At 39.3% G+C, this 23,028-nt stretch overlaps 2 protein-coding genes across 2 annotated transcripts in view; one reads left to right on the top strand and one right to left on the bottom strand.

The window, feature by feature from the left end:
• Positions 1-23,028, top strand: part of cep89 (centrosomal protein 89) — a 61,054-nt gene that overhangs the window by 26,811 nt on the left and 11,215 nt on the right. Inside the window, exon 17 of the mRNA XM_059354605.1 lies at positions 21,028-21,176. Within this exon, the coding sequence (XP_059210588.1) occupies positions 21,028-21,176 (149 nt within the window). The remainder of the gene's footprint in view (positions 1-21,027; positions 21,177-23,028) is intronic.
• zgc:165481 (uncharacterized protein LOC100073327 homolog) lies at positions 1,623-21,155 on the bottom strand. Its single transcript, XM_059354616.1, has 2 exons — positions 20,889-21,155; positions 1,623-3,944 (listed from the first exon to the last, which is right to left on the bottom strand). The coding sequence occupies exons 1-2, from the start codon at positions 20,950-20,952 to the stop codon at positions 3,196-3,198; spliced, it is 813 nt and encodes a 270-aa protein (XP_059210599.1). The 5' UTR covers positions 20,953-21,155; the 3' UTR covers positions 1,623-3,195.

Raw genomic sequence — 23,028 nt, 5'->3', positions numbered from 1 at the left:
GTACAATAGCTGGTGTTACTTTCATATGGCCATCTGTCCCTCAAGGCATCTTTTCCAAGCTGAAAACAACAGTCACACTAGCTGAGTGCACAATGGGCAGTGTTTTTTCAGCTGAGATGCAGTTGGACAGTTAATTGAATTATTATTTTGCTTATCTCATTGGATTAATTTGGCTAATTGTGCCAGCCTGTTCTTAAGTGTTTCAAGGCACTTTCTGGTTCCTCTTTGAAAGTTAAAAATAAACTGAGTTTAAGTGAGTTAAATTCTCAAATATCCTTTATTGTCAAAACTTGTCCTTGAGAAACAACACTTCACTACACTATATATTTTGTAATCGGTTCAACTTTTAAAGATAAAACAAGTCAGTTTAGAAACTGATGTCACTGAGCTCGGTGAGATGGTAATTCTCTTCTAAGATGCAGAGGAGGAGAGATTTCTTTTTAATGTAACCTCCCACTCAGCTCAGAAAGATGAATGCAGGGTCCTGTAGATGTCAGACAGTACAACCAGCAGGACAAACGCTCCAGTGACAAACAATCTGTCCGACAGCTCTGCCAACTCAGGCAGTAAATGACATCTTTTTCTTCTGTCTGACCTGCTGCTCTTGTCTGTCGTCTCTCATTTCTTTGCAGTTGTTTCTCTTTCTCCTGATTGTGTCTGTCTCTAGCTGGATGTACTGTATGAACCAGTCTCTATTGTTTTATTATTTCTGACCATCATAGGACTTAGAAAATAAGGCTGATTGATCTTTGTTAAGTTAGAAATGCCATGATTATTTGTGAAAGAAATTCAAAAAGTTATTTATTATATCTGTCTTGAGAGCTATCACTAGTTTTGTATCATTGGGATCTCCATCTCATTAATCTTGTGAAGGTTTGGATAATCTTGTCTGAAAAATTGGGTTTAGAGACTTTAAGCTCAAGTTAATTAGAGATTAAAATGCCCCTGTTTTTTCTGTAAAGGCACAGTTAATCCCTCACCTTTGTGATTTTATTTCCTTGACAGCATCGTTTCTTGTTTGTAAGACATAATGCATGTAAGATCAACATGAGATGAAAGCGATGTTGATTGTTACAGACTTTTTCAGACATTAAAATAAGCACACTAGCAACATATCGAAAATAATTCTCCATTTATTTGTCTAGTAGCTGTAATCAGTAATCAGTAGTGTGGCACTAAGCTGAGAGCTGCAGTCAGTAAATCATCGACATATACGCAGGAAACCATTGAGGGAGTGGGTACAGAGACAGGTAGAGACACAGCAGTAGATAGAAGTTGACAAAGGAAAGATAGGAAAATAATATCCCCAACAGCAGAGAATGAACAGGACTTATAATTTTGTAGCACAAAATGAATATTTCTTCCGAAATGTACATATGCGTACATATGCTACATATGCGTTTTGTTGAAAAATATCATCCCCTGAAGTATCATGATATATATCTATTATCAACCCAGGGCCCTCACTTATCAACATTGTACAGAAAAGGTTCCAAAATGACTCTAAAATGTGGTGGTTTTGTGCTGGAAATGTCACTCATTGCTGGGTAAGAATGTTCAAGACGCGTCAGAACATTTCTGACACACTAAAATTTATGTTTTGGTCACAGAGTTACCAACTTTTGGTAATTACTCAAAAATAGCCTTTTTTCTCTACATACATGCAATGTGCTCAGCAAAGCATTTAGTTTTTACACCATACAGTCGTTTTTTGTGTCCTTCCTTGAGGAATCCATATGCCAGGATGGTACATGTATGGGAACACTTGTCTTATATGCAAAAGATGCCACATAAATAATGCACACAACCTTGAGGTGCCACACAACAGCAAAGCCACATGGCTGTAGTATGACAGTATGTGCATGTAGCAGAGGACTCTCATAGCTTTTAACTGTACTTTTGAGCCAAACAAGCTTTTTATAAGCAGTACCACAAAATGCAACAGAACAGCCTTGCTATGTTCAACCTAACAAGTAACTGAAAGTAAAATGTGTTGCTTAACATTTAAAGAGTATCAAAAAACCTGAGATATGAGTCTGGTTTATGCCTGACATGCACCAAATCCCATCAACACAACAACTCTGAATGGTTTGTGTCTGTATTTGAGGCAGAGAGAGAGACTGAGCAGGGAACATTCAGTAATACAGCATTAACAACCACATCACATGTACACCCACAGCCACTGCCATGACAGTAAAATAGGTAATAAAGCATTATGGTCCATTCACAGTTGATTTCGTAATTTGTACTTACTTCATACTAAAATGTGTATTGCATTCAAATATTTTTTTTCCTTACGTGGAACACATTACATTTTTTATTATGAAAAATCCAGCCAAATGGACAGTGTTTTCTAGTTATATTCCTTGCGATGTTCAAGAAGACACAGAAATGTGAAAGCTGCTATTCTTGCAGTTGCTAATTTATCACCTGTCAATCATATTCCCTTGAAACAGCACAAGAATATAAAGTTGTTGCAACAGTCTTATATCAATAGGTTCACAGACCAATACCTTTCAACCAATAGATGTTAATCTACCAATGCTTTTTAGCCATATATTTCTATAGGGCCTGACAGCAAGACTGGTATAACAATTAACATGTATTTTATGTGAAGTCACCTGTAGCTTTAACAGAGAGAGGAAGTACTTGGTGACACGTAGCTCTATAATGAATGCTGGCTTATAGAAATGAGGAAAACTCACTAAAAATAGAAGTAAATGAAAAAAAAATATTGCTATACTATAAATCAGTGATTAAGATTGGCCTTTGATTTTTACTGGTAGCCAAAATGACTTGTAACAATTATTTTGTTTCCTTTTTGGTATTGGGAATTCGCAATTATTCAAACATCCTGAAATGCATTGATAAATGAGGGCCCAGGACTCACTCACATACACACAGCACAGAACGAAGAAAGGTTACAGAAATACATCACAGAAATGTAGGTATTGGAGTTTCTCCAACTAACACGTCTTGCCAGAGGCTCTGTTCCTGTTGGCCAAACTGGTTTCCGAGTTGCAAAACCAGAACCAACAAAACCACAGACCCATACTAGAGGCTGTCTTAGGTCTTGACAGGCTTGCAGAGTCTATGTTGGAGAGGGCACCGTCTTTATCTTTTGACCCTCTTTCTTTTCACAAAACACATCAAATACCTGTTTACTGCAGCTGACCACCAGTTCTCGATAGCATTCTATGAACCCCTGGTGGAGCAGTCGCACATGCCTTGGCACAGACACTGGCAGAAGCCATAGACAAGGCAAACTGTCAGGCTTGATGGCACCAGGCTAACACATATAATGCCCAGTGTCACTCTCTGGATCACCAACAAGTAGATTCCTAGAGGCAGGGACCCAAAGTATAAGAAACCCAGGAGCCAAACCAGGATGCGTGGGACATGATTACAGAACTTTGACAGGACGTCCTGATCAGCAGGCCCATTGGATCCCATCGATACTGAGTCCAGGCTTTGCTCAGCATAGACGTCAGAGCTGCCATTTCGGCTTGGGGAGTGCTGTGAGTCCCTCTGCACTTCCATTATAGTGATGACCAGGCAGTTGGAGGAGTCGTGAGACGGGGTGGAGGAGGAGAAACTCGTTGGAGTCAGGACCACTTCCCTGTTGTGGTCTGAGCTCCAGGATTTGTCCCTCATTGCCAAGTGAGACATAATGATAGCATCATCAGGGAGTGCTGACACCTCGTACTCTGTGATCTCGGTTTGGTGTCGGCAGAAGGGGCAGGAGATGAAGCCTGCTCCATCAGCAATGTCCAGGATCTTAATGAGGCAACGGGTGCAGACCCGGTGCAGGCAGTCCAGGATCTTAGGCTTGCGGGTGTGGGCATTATAACGTTGGTAACAAATTTTGCACTCTAACTCCTCTGGTGGAGGACAGTCCTTCTCCTCTAATTCAGCCTGAGGAGCGCTCATCTTAAAGTCATGTTCTGGGGAAGGTGAGAGAAACATTGAGAAAAAGAGTTAGAAAGTGATATGGCCAAAATCTTCTGTTCTGTACAGGTTATTGTATACCTCAATAATGATATATATGATGATCTAGCATTTTTTCTCCATACTTCATCTCAGCAAAGTATGCCATAGTGCTTCTATGGTTCCAGCTCAACATTTTCTGATGAATGGGTTTCTTGGATCTCTTAAAAAACTGCAACACAGTTCGTATTATATCCTATGAGCTGACGATTGTTTTTTAAACATGTGACAATCACTGTTATAAAAACAATAAAATTGTGACAAATGGGACAGAAATGGGACCGGTCTGCTGGTTAAATGCCCTGGGTTTGTTCCCCTCCTGCCTGCCCATTATGTGTCTGGGACAGAATGTCTTGGGATACCTTTTCTTAGGTATACCTACCTACCTACCTAATAACTACAGATCATTCATGAGAACAACATATCCAGAATCGCTCCCACATGCAAGGATCAGGACTTAAAGAGTTGTCCAGATTACGTAAATATTGCAGTAAGGCAGTTTGGCCACTGTTTTTTTTACATTAATAATAATAATAATAATAATAATAATTCATTTTAATTATAGAGCGCTTTACAAGGTACTCAAAGACGCTTTACACGTTTACTATAAGAATATATATAAATATATAGTCAAGCATTGGGCCTACATGTGATTTTAACCCGAACGATGGAAATTGCATTGAAACAAGCTGATGTTTCTGACTACTATTATCTTCTGTACTCAACAGGGAAAGGTCAGGTCTGCCTCCTTCTCTGGCTGCTCCTATTTTTTGTACCTGCTGGTGATGAATGATTTATGGTTTGGGAGTTGGATCTGGGTGTCATCTCAGAGCCCTTGGTGACAAAGCAATAGCTAGAAATGCTGTTGATCTTTGGGGAGAAGTGGTACTGTAGGGAATGCAGCTCCTTTAACATTTCTTGTTTATTCAGAAAATTCTTGTAGAATACCACATTGTTGCAGATCTTAATTAAAATGATTGTCAGATAAAACAACTGAGCTTCATGCTTTACACAGTGCTCACTGAACTAACCATAAAAACAAAGTCAATCTTTGATCTCTTCGGTTAGGGTTGAGACTCACAGCTTTGGTACATAATTAAGGGCTGACACTGAAAACTCCATTCAGAGATCAGTTTCCTCCATGGATAAGCAGCATGAGACTGTCTGTCATCATTAATAAGGTCAAATAGCTGTTAGCATGTATCCACAGACACCAAGCATAAATATGAATGAGGTTAGGAGCTCCTCTTGTTCTCTGCCTCAGATCTGAATTTGACTATTTTAAATTATTTTTAAACACTTTTTATCACCAACTCTGATGTTTTTTAGAGGTCAGTCGTTCAATGAATGGCCATGGAGAACAGATGTTACTAGGTGTTCCTGATTCATTCTGGCCGTGTGTCTAAACATGCTTTTTAGGGTTTAAAATTGTAGATTTATACTTAGATCATATGTAGTTTTAATAAATCGTCTTCAGCCTTTTTTTTAATCATTCCTGTGAGGCGACTTATAACTTAAAACAGTGCTGTAAGTGGCAAAATGAATACTATTTATCTTGATTAGGAGCAGCCTAAAAGCAGGTAAAATACTGAGAATAGATGCAGGAGCTACTAGATAGCAGCATGTTGTTGGCTCAGTGAAAGCTTGGACCGATGGCAAAAGATATATTTGTGACTTACTTTCTTTCACCCATTACCCTGATTTGTAAATACTGATATTGAGCCGAAACACAGTTGTTTGTTCCCTCTAGATTAAGCATAATGGATTACAATCACATTCTGTAGGTTTAATATTAGTTAGCATTACACAAAAACACAAACCAAAATTCACTTGCAGTCTCTTACTATCAGCCTAATTCTGCCTTCATACACCCAGATGAGAAAACTACTCAACTTGTGTTTAACCGGAAATATGAATTGACAAGATCTCCTGAAAGCAACTCACTGGATATTACAATACAATAACACAATTAGCCATGATATAGAAGAAAATAGTATGATAAGATAATACCAGATATAAATGCCTACACCCAACTAAGATTATGAAGATTAAAAACCTAAATCATCCTCAGTTTGTGTGATGTATAAGTTAGCCCTATAACAAAGACCGTTTTTTGCTCACTAACTTTCTATCAGAGACAAGAAACTACTGTTCTTTAGTAAAGCAAAAACAACCATGCTGTGGGTTTCTTAGACTGTCCCTGACAGCTGGGAAAGAGGTGTGATCACACATACAGCACTGAATGCTTAGCAGCACTTCTGTAATTCTCAGATCACCATTACATATTCCCAGGTCAACTGAGGATGGATGTGTACTCTAAGTGTACTGAGTCAAATATGCATCCCAACAGCATTGCGCTGTACTATATATTGTGTTATACCATCCACGTTACTGACTGAGTTACAATATGACACTCTTTGTATAAAAACAATCTAGTTTCTACTCTTAAATTAGAAAATGTATTGTTTTGTCCATTAGTGATTATTTAGAGAGTCCAGTATGTTGTCACCAACCATTTAAAAACATCTTACTGCTATTTATCATATAGTTGCATTGTTTGTGTTTAATGCAAATCACTTGCTTATGTTCTGGTCTATTAAAGGTGATGGATAGTTGTTGTTCCACTTCTGCAGATTTAGGGAGATCAGAATTTATTTATGCTCTTCTCTTGAAATAGCCTGCAGCAAGAGATGAAATATGAATCCCAATTTGCTACAGGTAGACAGATATAAAGTAGTTTTTTTTCTTTTAACCAACTGAATCCCTTGGATTGTCAGTATGCCAGTACAGACAGCTTCTGTACTTGTGCCAAAAAAGCCTCTGCGAAGCTTGTGGGTTTCTCTGTCAATTGTTTAATGGGCAGGTACTGTATCTGTCTCTGAGTTGCCAGACATTGTACCAGGAACTGGCCCTGGACTTGCACCTTGACAGAATGTCAGTGCACTTTAAGCTATCCACAATCAGATGTATCCTTTTGGAACTGTTCCTTTAGTTCTGGTATAGCGGTAGCAGCTAGGTAGTTCCCTGTAAAAGTCTAAAGGCCTCTATGATGGGCTGCTTGGTGTGGGAGGAACTTCATTCAAAATCAAGCTTTTGAAACTCTGCAGTTCACAAGGTTTACTGTTTTGTGCCTCAGCTGTATGTCTTAAATGTCACATTGAGGTCCAAAGCAACAGCAGATGTGACTTTCCTGCAGTAACATAGAGTAAGATTGTATCCACAGGAACACTCTTTGCACTTCTTGTTCCCCGCTGGTGGAACACGCTACCAGTTCCAACCAGAGCAGGGGCGTCCCTCTCTACCTTTAAAAAACTCCTGAAGACCCATTTCTTCAGAGAGCATCTTCTCTCCTAGACCACACGATAATTCTACTCCTCAAAGAATTGTCACCAGCACTTATTAATGCACAAATAGCTCTTGTTGCAGTATACCTTGATTGTTTGCTTTTACTCTTCCTGTAAGTCGCTTTGGATAAAAGCGTCTGCTAAATGACTAAATGTAAATGTAAATGTAACAACCATCTTCTACTATACTGTCTCAAAGTGACTGATGTGGGCCTGGCCTGGCCTCCGTCTCTTTGCTGGGGGTTGACATTTTATCCATGGACGGGCACACCAGAACTGGACCCATAGTGGCATAGACTGACAGGGAAAGCTACATTCACTCTAGTTCTACTAGTGATGCTCATCGGTGGTTCTGGACATATTTACTTTCCCAATGTGTTCATAGAGCATGCCACATTTAACCTTGAGGGTAGTGATGGAAAGTCAACACGCGTCCGAACTCTGTGCTCCAGTTGAATTCTAATCCTGACTTGAAAAGTAGTGTGAGGCCATGGCTGATTCTGGTTCTGCTCACAACTCTCTCAAGTTGCAAGTTGAAATTTCCACTCTATTGGTTTTGGAAAAGCAGCCCATTGAGAGCAGCAGGAGTCTTCATCTCCAATCAAGGTGACGACTGATCAATAGTATTATCCCCCTCCAGACATAGAGTATGGGGCTTGTTTACAGCTTTTTGTACTGTGAGGATATTATCATCAGCCACTAGAACATGCTGGCACGGACATCCTGTATACAAAATAAAGCCAGCATTCATCTTATCTTTAAAATCTTCAAAGATGGTGAAGGACTTCTGTCGTGTATCCCCAAGACGTGACAATAAAGTCTGAAAGTGGCCTTTCAAGTATTTGCTCAGGTCCAAGTTTATTTTGTCATATTATGTATGATTCAATGAAGGTTATAAAGGTTTAGAAATAGTTTAGTAAGCCTTCAAAAAATCACTGAGTGCCTCTGTGAACCATAGTTGCAGTTACCTCATTCTTGTTGTTACTTTCTTACTTTACCTCTGTATTTGGTCATTACGAAGTCCCCCTCCCGTCAAGAAGATGCTATATAAAGAAAAGCCAGTCACTCATTCATTCATGACCATGAAATATAGATTGAATAGGTGGATGTTGCACTGGCAATCGCCCAGCAGGCCTCTCTGTGACTTGCTGACTGTTAAATATTTCAGCCAGCAGTCTGTTGCATTAAAAGGCCTTCTGAAACATGTCAGAAGAACCAGCATGGGCTGTATCAATCCCAGGAGCAGCAGCGCCCGGTTCCCCCTAGACATCCCAGACAAATCAACATGGAAAGAAAGGGCACTGCACTGGGATTGTGCAAGAGCAAATCCAGCTCCTTGTTATGCAAAATAACTGTGAATGTGGAGTTATCCTGTTGAGTTAACATTATGAACAAATATCCAACTTGTTCTAAGGCCTAACAATGTCTTTCTAATTTTGTAAAACTTATTTTTTGATTGTTTTGAGTGAATGGAATTTAAAAAAAATATTACATTATTTATCAGAAGAAAATCTCACGACATCACAGTATAGATGTGTTTGATTTGAAGAATATTCTTAATTATTCTTAATTCTGAGATACAGTAGTTTCGGATAATTCTGTTGTTTTCCCCCCATAAATGCCTTCGGAAACTTCTTTTTATGTAATAGGTGTAGAACAGTAATATTAGTCTATCTTGGTGCAATTGCATTGCAAGGAGAAGTGACTGCCACAGTAAGAATGGAGCTGAAGGACCAGTTGAAAACTGATCCCAGACCTCTCTTGATTGGTGGAGATGAAATGCAGGTTGTGGATTCCATCGTGCAAAGCCGCACTGCAATATTGGATTTTGTTCTGCCTCTGCAGGTCTTCATACAGTGGGAGAATTCAGACTTTCAGATTTTGTTGATTTGGTAATTTTGCTTCTACCATAAGTAAGTAGGCTACGTAGGCCACAATCAACTCTTGCGACCACCGTGAAGCACTTTGTTCCCCTGTTTAATGCTTTGAATATTTGCAGGTAATTGTTACTGAAGCTTCAAAGCCCCCCAAAAAAGATATTAAGGACAGCTCTAAACATAATCATGATCCCACAAGCATCCAGGCATTGAGTGAAATGATGCAAATAAACTAATGGGGGTGTTTCTTAAATTTTGAACACTTCAGAAAATGATCATGCTTTGCTGGTAGAAGTTCCCATTGTGTGCTTCCTGCTCAGCAAGGGGGAAAATCAAAATATGCAAAACTGTTATCGGCCACAGACCATTCCATCACAATGCAACCCTTTGCAGACCTACCAGATGGATGTGCCAGATCAGCTCAACTATGCTGTCATTTGGGACAACACACGTTTCCACTGGGTTGCTCTATTCAACAACCTACCATACTTTTCCATTCTTTATCTGCTGCCAGATTCTGCATCTCTCAACCTTGAAATTGTTTTTAGATTGCCGTTGGAAGGTATATGAACACAATTCGCATCATACCCATGAGGAGTCCCACTCATAGCTCCACAGAAAAGAACGCTTAAATCAAAGCAGTGCAGCCTGTAGGCACACACACACACACACACACACACACACACACACACACACACACACACACACACACACACACACAGGATCTGTGAGGTTGTTCATAGTTCTGTGAAGGGTATTTTGGAGCTTGAATATGGGTTTACTACTTGTGACAATCTTATCATCACTAGAAGGACCGTCTAGTGGCCGCTAAAGGGACTGCAGTTTACACTAACATTAAGTTAGCCATCAGTTGTCAGTGGTGGCTGGCTGCTGTAGATTCTATGTCAAAGGTATACACAGTTATGTAGCTTCACTATGGAGGAGGAATAACAGAGGGGAGGAGGTGGACTGGAGCTGACATTTGACATTTAAGAACTGATTGGAGGAGAGTTGAGGGCGTCTTGATGCTGGAATGGAGGAAATTGTGTTCTTGTTCTCCAGAGTCATTAAAGATCCAGTTACATCTTACTGGGGTACATGTCTGTGTTATTGTTCTCTGGAAAACACCAGAGAATAACTCTTATTATATTGCAATTTTCAGAACCATATGCTGTAGTGGGTAGGGTGAGCTCGGTTGTGTAATGATTAAGGAGACTACTCATTACTCACAGAGTGGGGTTTAAAGTGTCCTTGAGCAAGATACATATCTCAACCTTTCCGAAGCATCATAGATACATCTAAAAATGTCTTATTTATGTGCACAAAACTGGAAGAGCCTGCTGTATGAATTGCTCATTGCACTCCGTCATTTATCTGCACCTTTGTCCTGTAGGATTTCTAGTTTCCACATGTTTTTTTTCGTATACATGTTCCCCAACCTTATCCATGTGACTATTATTATAACCATGATGACTAAGGCCCCCCTTCTTTAACTTAGTGCGTGATTAAACTGAAACCATGAACTGCCTTTGAATCTAACCAAGTTATTACCTAAACAATAACTTTGTCACATCATAAAACAGATTCATCAGTCAACAGTGATTTATAATGTTTTCGCCAGGCACTGACAAATTATGTTGTCCTAGCAATGGGGGTGTTAGATTAGAAAAAATGTCATTCTCAAGGGCAGTTACTGACAACATATTTTGTCATTCAATTTGGAGAACTTGTTTAGAAAATTACCTCTGCCTCTGAATCCCTGCCAGCTCTATTCATGCTGTTCTGTAGCTGACCCTGAACTCTCTAGGAGGTTGACCAGAGGCAAATTTCAACATGGGGAAAATCAATAAAGTTTCACCTTGAAATATTCTGCAAACCACTAGCAGTAACAAGTCGATATTTTTTAAAAGCAAAAACTGCTTTGATCAAAATATTTTGTTGCATTATGGTAAATACTTTGATCAGCAAGATAAAAGCAAACAACTCTAAGCTGTTGACACAGCTACAGAAGTCTGTACACACCCAGCTCCTGATGCTCTGTTGGGTCTGCACCTCTGCAGCCTTAATTACACAGTAGTCAATATTCTGCATAGATCTTGGCAAGATAAACTAGATGAAACTCTGTGTTTAACTGCATTTATAGCATATGATGCAGGGGAAATAGTCGATTTTGCTCTCTTCTACATACTGCCATTAATTTTAGCTTATAGCTGGTAAGTACTGCTTGACAGCTTGGAGGGTCTTCTTCTAATATGTGTTGGCAAGACACATATGGCACACAAGTCCTAAAGTTTTAGCTGGGTAGCACTTTTGTAGCTCTTAAGATTTCAGTGTGCTATCATATTGAACTGAGCTGTTCTCAGGTGTGTGTGTGCATGTGCGCATGTGCATGTGCGCGTGTGCGTGCGTGCGCAATCTGTATAATGGCAGGCAGGATGGGACACTTATCCTCCCTGTCACTTATATTCTCTGCTCCCCTGTCCCCATAACTCCTCTCTTCCTTTCAGTGTGGATTGTTGATGATAGCTTTGACCTTTGATGTCAGAGTTTCAGTTTGGTGATGCTTCTCTTAATTATGCCATTGATCCAGAGGATTATGTTGATGCTGCTGTTGGCAGATCTTTCATCCTTGTTTACAACAATTAGGTGGAAACACAAGACTGTCTTTTTGTAAACGTCTTGCATATTAAACAAGAATTATGTTAAAAATCCACAGAATAAGCTTTAACTGTACTGTCTAGATGTATTCCTTTGACTAAGAGCAAAGTTATTACTTCAACACAATACATATTTGATTGCTGAATATATGTGGATTTAAAATGATGCATCTGACACTAACGATATTTTGTCAGGGCTACATCTGTAAGAGAGTCTTTCATCATAAGCAGCCATTACTGTATGTCTGGGTGTGTGACTCAGTTCTGGATGCTCCATGTCATTTAATGCAGACACAAACCAAGTGTAAGCACTAACAGAACCAGCAGAAACATACAAACAAAAGAAAAACAATAAAAGGGTTAAAGTAGATATATTCTGTACGTCAAAGCTGCATATTGTGTTAATGTGACATTTAAACATAATCTGGCAGCTGGCTCATCACTGTTTTGTCAGACATAGTAAATTAAAGATGGCTTTATGCTTCTGCATCAGTGCTGCAGTCTAATCATCAAAGTCTCCAATGTAGGAATAAATTGATAGTGAAGCACTGAATTTAACCTGCTGATTATTGTCGGAACAATGCAACATTAGAGGAATCTGTAGTACAAAAATATTGTGTCAGTATCGTTTGTGAGCAACAACGCTGATGTTTAAATCTCAAAATACAACTTTCTGTGCAATCATTATATTGTGGTGGGGTGGGGCAGTAGGTGCAAGGATCAGAACATAAAACATCTTCCAAATTACATTAATATTGCTGTTATGTGTTTGTTTTTTTAATTACGATAGAAACAATATAGAAGAATACATATGATAGACATTCTTATATCACTTTGACAATATATCATCATATCACCCAGCCCATATACCATCAAATCTGTGAGGTAACATGTTCACATAACTTATTCACTCTGATAGAGAGTAACGATTACTGTGATCCACTTTGCTGGATCACAACATTTTTGTGAGTTGTTGACTTGCTTCTAGGGACCAATCACATTTGTCTCCATTTTAAATTCCCATTGCTGCTATAAAAACATTTTTGAGGATGCACAAGTCCATCCAACGTAGATACAGAACCCACAGAAATGGCCTCTGTGACACTGTTGCAAAAGAATAAATGAAGATTTCAGAGTGAGGTGAGAGTTGTCTGTCTGTATGGTAGCCCATTAGCTGATCCAGCCACTGTTGCCAGTGTAGCCTGTCAGAAGAAGCTGCATTTAATGCTTGAGTCCAGGAAACCGTAAACAGTAAAAACCCTTGAATGTTGCACATCCATGTCTAATTGCTGCTACCAATTGAGTGTATAGCTCTTCAGCTTTATACCTCTGTGACCATCACCACAGTATCCACATTAGCAGTACTATGCCCAGTTGCCTCCTAATCAAAATGGAGAACAACAGCAGCAGAGATAGTAACCGATTGCTATCTGAAAGCACTATTAGGTTGCAGAAAAACAATGGTCTGCAAAAATACACAGTAGAAATTCAAGATAGGTGCAAAAATATTCACATTATTATCCTACCTTCACCTCAATATGGTTTATGTCAGAATAGTGATAAGCAAAGCAATAAGAAAAGAGCCCGAAGGGTTAACACAGAGAAAAACTACCAGACTCTTTATAGCTACAACATGATTCAAATCAGGCCTACTATAGACCAACAAGCCATGAGTTAACACTGGCAAACCATTAGCATATATGAATATTAGCATATAACGAATCAGGCTAACCATTTGTGTTGCTTTACCATCCAACATGATTGGTACAATGGGATTTTAAATCATGTGTTGTTATGTGCCCAAGCATAGTGTTTTGCAGGTTGTTTTTGCTGATTCTCCAGCTTGACTGAAGTGAGCCACCTATAGACAGATGTGTCACTTAACTTGTATTTGACCAGAATTGATTATTTGCATACAAGGCCAGCATCAGGGCAGGCAACTGGAGACAGGTCTAAGGCAACGAATACCACTGCATAAATGCCTACGATTTTCCTGTTTATGTTGTTCCAAATCAAATTGGGATCTATCACCTCCGTCTTAAGACATTCTTCGTCTTTAACATTAAGTTAAAGCATGAAGTAACAGTTTTGAGTTGGTATTTCCATGCACTTACAATTGGCTTTGGCAAAATCCTCCATGTTTTTTTATCCAGGACCCAGGTTTTTAACAGTTTTTTACAAGACCTCAGGGAATGCTTAATTATTAGTTAAAAAATAGGATACTAGTCTGCTACACCAGCAGTGCATCCATGTGTATATTTCAGTTGAAATAGCAATATTAAAAGAGAATTATTCTTAAAAACATCTACTCTTCCAGGCAAAAACTAGAAAGCGTTCAACAACATACAGAATAGTTTTAGTGGTCTGATCTTGTATGGTTTCATCTGGCTAGCCGTGTGGTAGCATGTATGAATGACAGGGTCATATGTAATTACAATATCCAATATATCAGGGCAAACCGGTCAAATTGTGGGAATTTTTTTTTTTCTGATTATATATCTGTTGCATAAAGCTTCATCCAACCTTGTTATGCAGCTGGTCTCCTCTCTGTCTAGCTATATGGATTAATCACTTCCTGCCCTCCATCTGAATGCCACACATCATAATAGTCTTATAAATGCAAACAAGCTGTTGTGACATTGAGTCTGACATTGGCAGATGTTTGTGGCTCACCTGAGTAACAGAGCTGAGTTAATCTAATGAGCTATGGGCTGCGTTGTCTTCCCAGTCTCTACCAAAGGAGGTGCATGTTTGTGTGTGTGTGTGTGATGTCTCTGTTTGTGTGCTACTGGCAGAAATGCAGGTACTTTATTCTCTTTTCCTGGAGTTTTTCAAACCCAGCAGACAAAGATGCTTGCTTATTTTTCTTTTGTCATTACACTGACCCCATAGAGTTGTCCTTTGTCATTGCAAGCCAACCTCCAACATCACTTCTCAGCAAAGGTCAAATATTTGAAGGGTACAGCAGAGTCTAGTGAGAGGTGGCATATCAGATCCTCCTTGACTTTGAGTTTTATGCTACACTCCATTAGCTTAGAAGGAGAAATGCCACCATTTCTTACTTTTACTAGCCTTTACCTTTACTACTACTACTTTTACTGAGCCAAGGAAAGTTGTCCAACCTACTGTAAATGCTCTTTTTTTTTTTTTTTTTTAACTCCAGTCGGCATCACAGTCACAATTGTTTAACACTCACATTTCGCAGCTGCCTAGACACCCACTGGGTTCTACTGTTGGCCACTGGGAGATGCCCCGTATATTTTAGTTTTCAATCATTCGGTGGTTAGCCATTGGGAGTCAACAAGTACAACCACAGTTTTTTTCTGTTGGCCTCTGGGAGCTATGATGCTGTCTTGCATTGTCTACCACTGGAGTCCAGTAAACAACTAGTCCTATCCATTAAATTCCTGCACTGCCCTCTTTTGTCTCACTACGCTCTCTGTAGTCTGTCTGCCCGATGGAACCGCTTCATTAGCTAATGACACAAGACAGCCGATTTCTGCTCAAAAGGTCTGTCTGTTTACACATGCCAGTTATTGCTGCAGGAAATTTAAACATTTGGTTTTGTAATTTATGAATTGGATAAAAAGGTATGATGTTTTCAGTGAGGTTGTGAGGTGTGAATTAAAAAAATGTCAGGTAGACAAAGAGAGAAGAGCATTCAGACTAAGGCAGTTGTTGGCTGCGGCACAAATTGGGCTGTAGCATAAGGGCGGACATATGGCAGCGCTGATACATGGTTGGCTTCAAAACAGGTGGGAAGACCCAAAGGATCAACTTTGAATGGAGTGAAGCTTGAAGTTAAAGTAGAAATCTTGAGTGTGCTGTCTCCTCAACCTACAGTTTATGAAGCGCCTTCCAGCATCCATCTGGAGGTTGCCCCACGGGGAAGTTATTGTTTCAGTCTATATATATATATATCCTTAATTTACATAAAAATCCATTATATGCACATGATTACAGAAAAATTACCTCTTTCCCTGGAAAAAATAAGAGAAAATAAAATATGTAAAAACATATGATAAAGATGGTACGATGTAAAAAAATAAAAAATGTTGAAAAGAACCACATTCATTATCACAAGGTAGAGGTAAGGGTTATAATCAAGGAGACTATTTAAAATGTCTGGCTTATATCCATATATGTATTTATAGATGTCAGCTTGTTATCAATCCTTTCATTAAAAGGTAAAAGGCTAAACAGCACATTTTCGAGAATATAGGATAGGAGGACAGGAGGTGCATTCTTGTTTTGAGTTTTTTTTCTTCATTCTTGTTTTGTGCCTGTGCAATTGTATGTTGTTTTGTATATTATATGAATGCAAATTCTTTATTGCCTAACTATACTGTAAAGTTTAACATATTGAAAGCTAATACATGCAAAATAGCCCATTTATAGCTCTCTCAGTGTGATATCATATTGAAATGGGCAGTTCTCAGGTGCTTGTGTGTGTGTGTGTGTGTGTGTGTTACAAAGTGTACAAGTGTTACAAAAACTAATGATGAAAAACCTCTTTTATACAACTACAGTGTCCCACGCTGTTGTAGTTTTGGAAATACTTGTCTGCTCTGAATTTTGAGTATATTTATTGCTACTGTGTGGAGAAGGTCAGCCAGCCCCTGGGCTACAGCTAGGAGGAGGGGGATATATTGGTTTGGCTTTGCTCAGCTCAGCTTGTTGTGAGGGCTAAATGTCACCGCTTCAGCTGAGATGATGCTGTCGCCCTGCTGCCTCCCCAGGGAGTTGATGGAGATTCCGGCCAAGCTTCAGACACATTCTGCTTTTCAGGTTATAGTTCTTCGACAGAAAAATACCAGTTCCATTCATTACTGAGCACTACTGGGAATTCATATGCTGGTTGGGGACAAAGCTCGGATCATATTCAAGGCTAAGGCTCTTAACTGACCACTGACTAGAATATGATGGGACTAGATTCAGACAAGCTTCAGATAAATATTTTAATCCACCATGCTGTTCCTGTTTGACGGACATTTGACTTATTTTACTGTAGACTGTAAACCCCCTTTGTGGACTGCACATTATCTGGTGATTCATTTTCTTTGAGTAAACTACAACAAATAGATACATACTGTACATGAATACATTGAAAGACATGATTGACCTGTGAAGCTGGACTTCTCTTTGTAGTCACAGCCATATTGGCCATGCTGATTCTCAAAGCTCTCAATCTTTGGCCATGAAGTAGGGCAAGGGAAAATAGTAGTCATTCTTGCTGGCTGCTACTGTAAGTACGTCAGTCTATTGCAGAGTGGTGGCTCATGACACATGCTGCCACCCAATAACCACCTAGACTTAAATAAGTGGTTAATGGTGGAGGTGAGAGTGTCACTTCAGCAGGATTAAGTGAGTAAGCCTATATTTCCTGTACTGCTCGTCTGCGTATGCGTGCTGCATGTCAGTACTGATGTACTCAGATTTAGATATATGTAGATTACTTTCACATCTGTCTCAAGGATTTCAACCATTGGTTGCCCAAAACTTCCTTCATCTGAAATCATTATGTTCAGTCCTCCTCACACAATAAGTTAAATCCCCCCAAAAAATGTAATTCACACTCTCATATTCTCCCGTTTAGATAACTTCTTCCTCTCCTCATATCGTAGAAATCCCTTTCTCACCTCCAATTGGTTCAGAACGCAGCAGCTCAGCTTTTTTTTACCGGTTTTAACAGACGACATCACATCACCCCGATTTTAGCACCTTTTTAACGGCTCCCTGTTCATTTTAGGATTGATTTTAAGATTTTACTGATCACTTTTAAAGCTTGTTTCAGTCTGGCTCCTAGCTATTTTTCAGAGTTATTAATTCACTACAAGCCGACCAGTGTCCTTAAATACTCAGTTGGCGTCCTTCTGACCGTTCCAAAGTCTAAACTAAAATCCAAAGGAGACCGAGCTTTCTCCATCAGAGCGCCTCAACGAGCTGCCTGAGGAGATACGGGCCACAGAGTCAGTACTTCTTTTAAATCACTTCTTAAAACCCACTTTTATAGACTTGCTTTTATGTAACGCTTTCTATCTTAATACTCCTTTTTACTTCTTTATTTTTTTTACTTTTTTACTCCTTTTACCTTTTTTGTCTTCTTTGAATTGTTTTTAGACTTATGGCATCCTCATAATTAACTGCTCTCTGTCAAATCACTTTGTAAGCAGTTGTTTTTAAAAGGTGCTATATAAATAAAATTATTATTATAATTATTATTATTATTATTATTATCTGGGGCTTGATGGTTGCCATTGGCAACCATTTTGAGAAATTGGCAACCAATTTGCCCTGAGGGCCCAAACTGAGGTGTGTATCCAACTGCAGTATTCTTATTTTGTTCCTCCCTTTATTTCTTACACACACTAACACACACAGCTACTTCACATTGTTTGGTAAGACGTCAGTAATCAGTCAGACACATTACTTGCGACAAAATGATTACCACTTAGCTCACAGTTTGCATATTGACTTGTCTTGCTGAGACAGTGCTAGCAATTTGTGGTCCGTTCTTAACACAACTGTGGGAACAGAGCAGCCTGTCTGGTAAAGCATGATGTTAGTAAGCTTCACAGCCACACAGTAATCAGTTGAGTGAAAAGCACAGCCTTTGAAATGTTTTCAATTGTTGGTCTGATGATGCGCTGAATATAGTTAATGCTTAAAAATTACTAATGGTTGGCTGCTAAAAGAAAGACACTCAATGCTTTAGATGTAAAAACAGCTCAACTCCTCATAGTTGAGGAGCTTTTTGAGAATTATAACATTGCATACATTGGAAAGACAGTGACGTCATATATCTTGGTCTGTCTCTGCAACAGATGATGTCATGGATAATTTAGGTACAATATGTAATTATATGCTCTGGGTAAAGGTAAAGGCCTGTGTGTGTAGTTCACGTGTGCTCGATTGATGTCAAGGACGAACTGTGTGTTGCTTGGTCAGCAGATAATACTATTAAGCTCTGGGGTGTATGCTACTGCTATCAGTATTTGAGCATCATTCGTACATTCATTTTACAGGAGACATTATACATTTTCTTACTGCTGAACAAACTTTTACTCTACGTGTCTAGTCTTCCATACTGATGATGCACACCTAGGCGTCATGTTACTCAGTCATGGTTCTGCTTATGTTCTGTGGTCTGCAATTATGTATTTGACCATAGGATAAGGCAAAAAGCTACTGTAAATAATGTTTTTATGGTTAATCGCACCATTGTTTTAACTCTGGTGTAGGAGTTTATTATAGATGAAAATGGATGTCTGATGACAATAATGATGATTTAATGTGGTATGGATGATGGTCTGAATGACGTCTATATTTCCCCTGTGGAATATTGGCTGCATGTGCTGTTCCAGTTGTGCAGCTGTTTCTTGCTAAGTGGAAGAAACAGTAACATTAGTGAACAAAAATAGAAAGACAATGAAACTGTCAAACATGAACTGGACCTAATATATATATATTTCACCCAATTCCTTATCCTTCAGGTTCTTTTTACCCAGAGCAACACTTTTGACATACTCTCCCAGGCAATTCATTTATATTTTTTTGCCCTGTTTTTTTTTTTTATTTTTTTATTTTTTATCAGGCAGCCTCTTTGAGAGCAGGCTCTCTTTCGCGAGGCACAGTAAGATAAAAGAAGAAAAAGAAAGAAAGCGGAATATGGGAAGAAATTACAACCCCAATTCCAAAATAGTTTGGATTTTTGTTACATGTTATATGTTTTTTCAGAATTTCATGCCATCAAAAACACCTGTTTGGAACATTCCACAGGTAAACAGGTTAATTAGTAACAGGTGATAGTATCCTGATTGGGTATGAATGTGGCATCGAGCTAGGATGGGACAAGGTTCACCACTTTGTGAAAAACTGCTTGGGCAAATAATCCAACAGTTTGTGAACAAAGTCTCTCAGTGCACAATTGCATTTTATTACACATTCTGCATGTTACAACAGCATGGCAAGAGGTAAATCCTCATTCAGTACTATCAGTCCAATTTTTCCACACGTAATTATGCCATGCGTTTGTTGTCAGAAGAAACATGAATGTCTGTCTGGTTGTAATTGGTTGGCTAAGGAAGAAGCGTTTCACATCTGTTGATGCTTTTCTGAAAAATGCTTTACAAACAGAAGCTCCCTGTTGCTTCTAGTATACAATGGGCAGGAGCAGCAGGGGGTAAAATATGCTTTGTAATATGTTTAGCTAGTTACAACTCACTGATGCTCTGATCTGGAATCATAATTACTACATTTTTTATATATATATATATATATATATATATATATATATACACACACACACACACACACACACACACACATCAGTATCAGATCTATCACCAGTATTACCAATAAGCATAACTTCTCAGATACACGTCTCTAGACAAGATAGCTACTTGATAATCCATTATTTAGAGTGTCATAACAACTTGTTTGTGGCACCCTTTCTCAAGCAGACAGAGTAATAAACTCCTATGCACATACACACAAATAGAGGGCAAGCACGCACAGGCTTTGTCCTCATACAGACCTTGTTTTCCTCATCACTAAATATCCAGCTACAGAGCAGCAACACACTGTATCCACCCCCACTGTTTCTTTTTATGCATCTTTATTTTCCTCTGCTTCTCTTGCTCACTTACAGTGTTTTCCATTCATTCAATGTTTTTTGTTTTAATACCATTGCTGTTATTCTGCATCAACTAAGGCAAACTAGTCCACACAGCAGTAAACATGTATGCCACTTGTATGAGTGTGTGTGTGCTGCACCACCTGCAGTAGTTCGGAACTGTCCGCAGCTCAACAGCTGCTGATCTGCTTGATACAACAACTTAAATATCTGTCTGAAACAGAGCTATTATTTTCTGGACATCAACATACAAACAAATAAACACCATAAGCAATAGAAGTACAGATGCACCAGACTCTCTTTAGAAGATCTGAAGGTTAGTGTGTGTGTGTGTGTGTGTGTGTGTGTGTGTGTCTGTGTCTGTGTCTGTGTGTGTGTTGTTCCTCACCTTGTCCCAATGTGTGCGACTCCCCCTCCTCCACTCCAGTTGTCTCTGCTGCGCTGTCCTTCATGTAAATCCGCCTCCCTCATAGCAACACTCCACATCTCATTCCTGTGTGTGTGTGTGTGTGTCTGTTTGTGTGCAGGTGTACCGGATGCAGGCGTCAACCAGACTGGCAGTGTTGGAGGAGTCAGCGGAGGGGAGAACAGCTTCTTACCAGAGGGAGATCCTTCACCTGCAGAGGCTGCTAAGAGAAAGACAGGAGGCTGAGGAGAGACTGCTGCAGTCCAAACGGTAGGAGGGGAGCGAGGAGGAGAGAGAGAGGGAGGAGAGAGTGCAGGAGAAACGGTAGGAGGCAGGCAGGCGGAAAAAGGAGGGAGGAAAGGGAGAGAATGTGTGAATGAAAGGAGGAGGAGAAAGAGAGAGGAGATCGTGTGTGTTGCTGGAGGGAGGACAGAGACGGCGAGAGGCAGCAGTAAGGTGTTCACGGAGGCAGAGCCGGTCACATCAACAAAACACTAACTGACAAGAAACAGATGAAGATGTCTAGACAACAGATTGGTTTCAGCCGTTTTGTGGATCACCAGCTTTTTCTTATAATGTTTCACCCAAAGAGAATAAGTCAAATTTTTACCTGAAATAGCTCATCATACATTTATAAACCAAAAGGACAGTACAGTAAAGATATGCCAGATTTTCTTTGAAGTAATTCAGACACAGTTTTTCCATTGTTTGTCCACTAGAGAGCACTGACCCAAATGCCCTGCCCAGTACATACTGTGCATACATTTGTCATAAGTACAATACAATACTTGTATATTAGCAATCTGTCAAATAGCTAGGTGAATGTGAAAGTGGTCATTTGTAAGGAAAAACCCAGATTCAGAGACTCAATATTGGACCAATCTTGGAACCCAGCCTCTGGGGGCAACAGCCAGTATTCCTGGGGTTCCGGTGTAGTCAGCAGAAAACTGGTCCCTCCATGTGCCGGTCATTGTTTACAGTCCAATAAGCCACTTTAGATGTGCGAGCTGAGAGATGATGTCCATGACTGGATTGTGGCCAGTAGTCAGCTAATCGATATAAACAGACATTTGCATATGGATGCAGATAAACATGATTGGTTTATACCACTTATACAAATTGAAATCAGAAAGCTTTCAACACCCAAATCACACACTTTTTTTTTAATAAACATCAGTGTTGGACTTACATTCATAAGGTGGCCAGAAACACCAAATAGGTTTTTGCTGCAGTTTCTATACCCTTCGGGTTTAAGAGATTGATGCTGACATCCATGAAAACCACTGGACTAAGGAGGGACCTGTTCTATAAAACAAGTTTACCAAATAAGCCAGGCTTATTTTGGTTAGTCTGGCTCATTTTCAGTTGATTTGGTGCAAAAAATCTAATTCAACTAAGTGATCTTGAACAATATAGAATTTGATTTATGAGACCAAATCAACTGAATGTGACTTAATCAGTAAATCCCCTCAGCAGTTCATTTCTACCAATCCTCCAATCCTCCTGTGTATTCTCATTCACAGGGGCTCGTTTGTTGGGGGCAGATCCATCAGGTCTAAGATTTGCATAAGTAGTGCCTGAAGCATTTTAATTTTAGAACTACAGAGAAAGACCTACTACTGTGACAGACAACAAGGGGTGGGAGGCAATTATTGGTTTAGGTAACTGCAAAATAACTATGTTTTTCATGTTGTTGTGTGTGTGTAGTGTCCAACCCTGCTCCTAGAGAGTTACTGTCCTGCTTATTTTAGACATCTCCCCACTCAGACAAACCTGATTCTAACTCTTAACTCCATGTCAAGCACTTGAAAAGCTTCAGCTGCTTGATAATGAGATGATAATTTGAATACAGTGTGTTATATTTATATACAGTCATGGAAAAAATTATTAGACCATTGTTTTCTTCAATTTCTTGTTCATTTTAATACCTAGTACAATTAAAGGTAGCCATTTTCCATGGTTTTCTTGACAATAACCAAAATAATTATCAAGAAAACCATGGAAACTGGCTAGATATCCGCTCTTAAATGAAACTCTTATAAGCTATTTTTGTTGTTATTATTATATTTGTCCAAACAAATGTACCTTTTAGTTGTACCAGGCATTATGATGAACAAGAAAT

The sequence above is a fragment of the Centropristis striata genome, chromosome 2 (assembly GCF_030273125.1).
Source record: "Centropristis striata isolate RG_2023a ecotype Rhode Island chromosome 2, C.striata_1.0, whole genome shotgun sequence".
NCBI classification, from domain to species: Eukaryota; Metazoa; Chordata; class Actinopteri; order Perciformes; family Serranidae; genus Centropristis; species Centropristis striata.
This window is presented reverse-complemented; position numbering and strand designations above follow the sequence as displayed.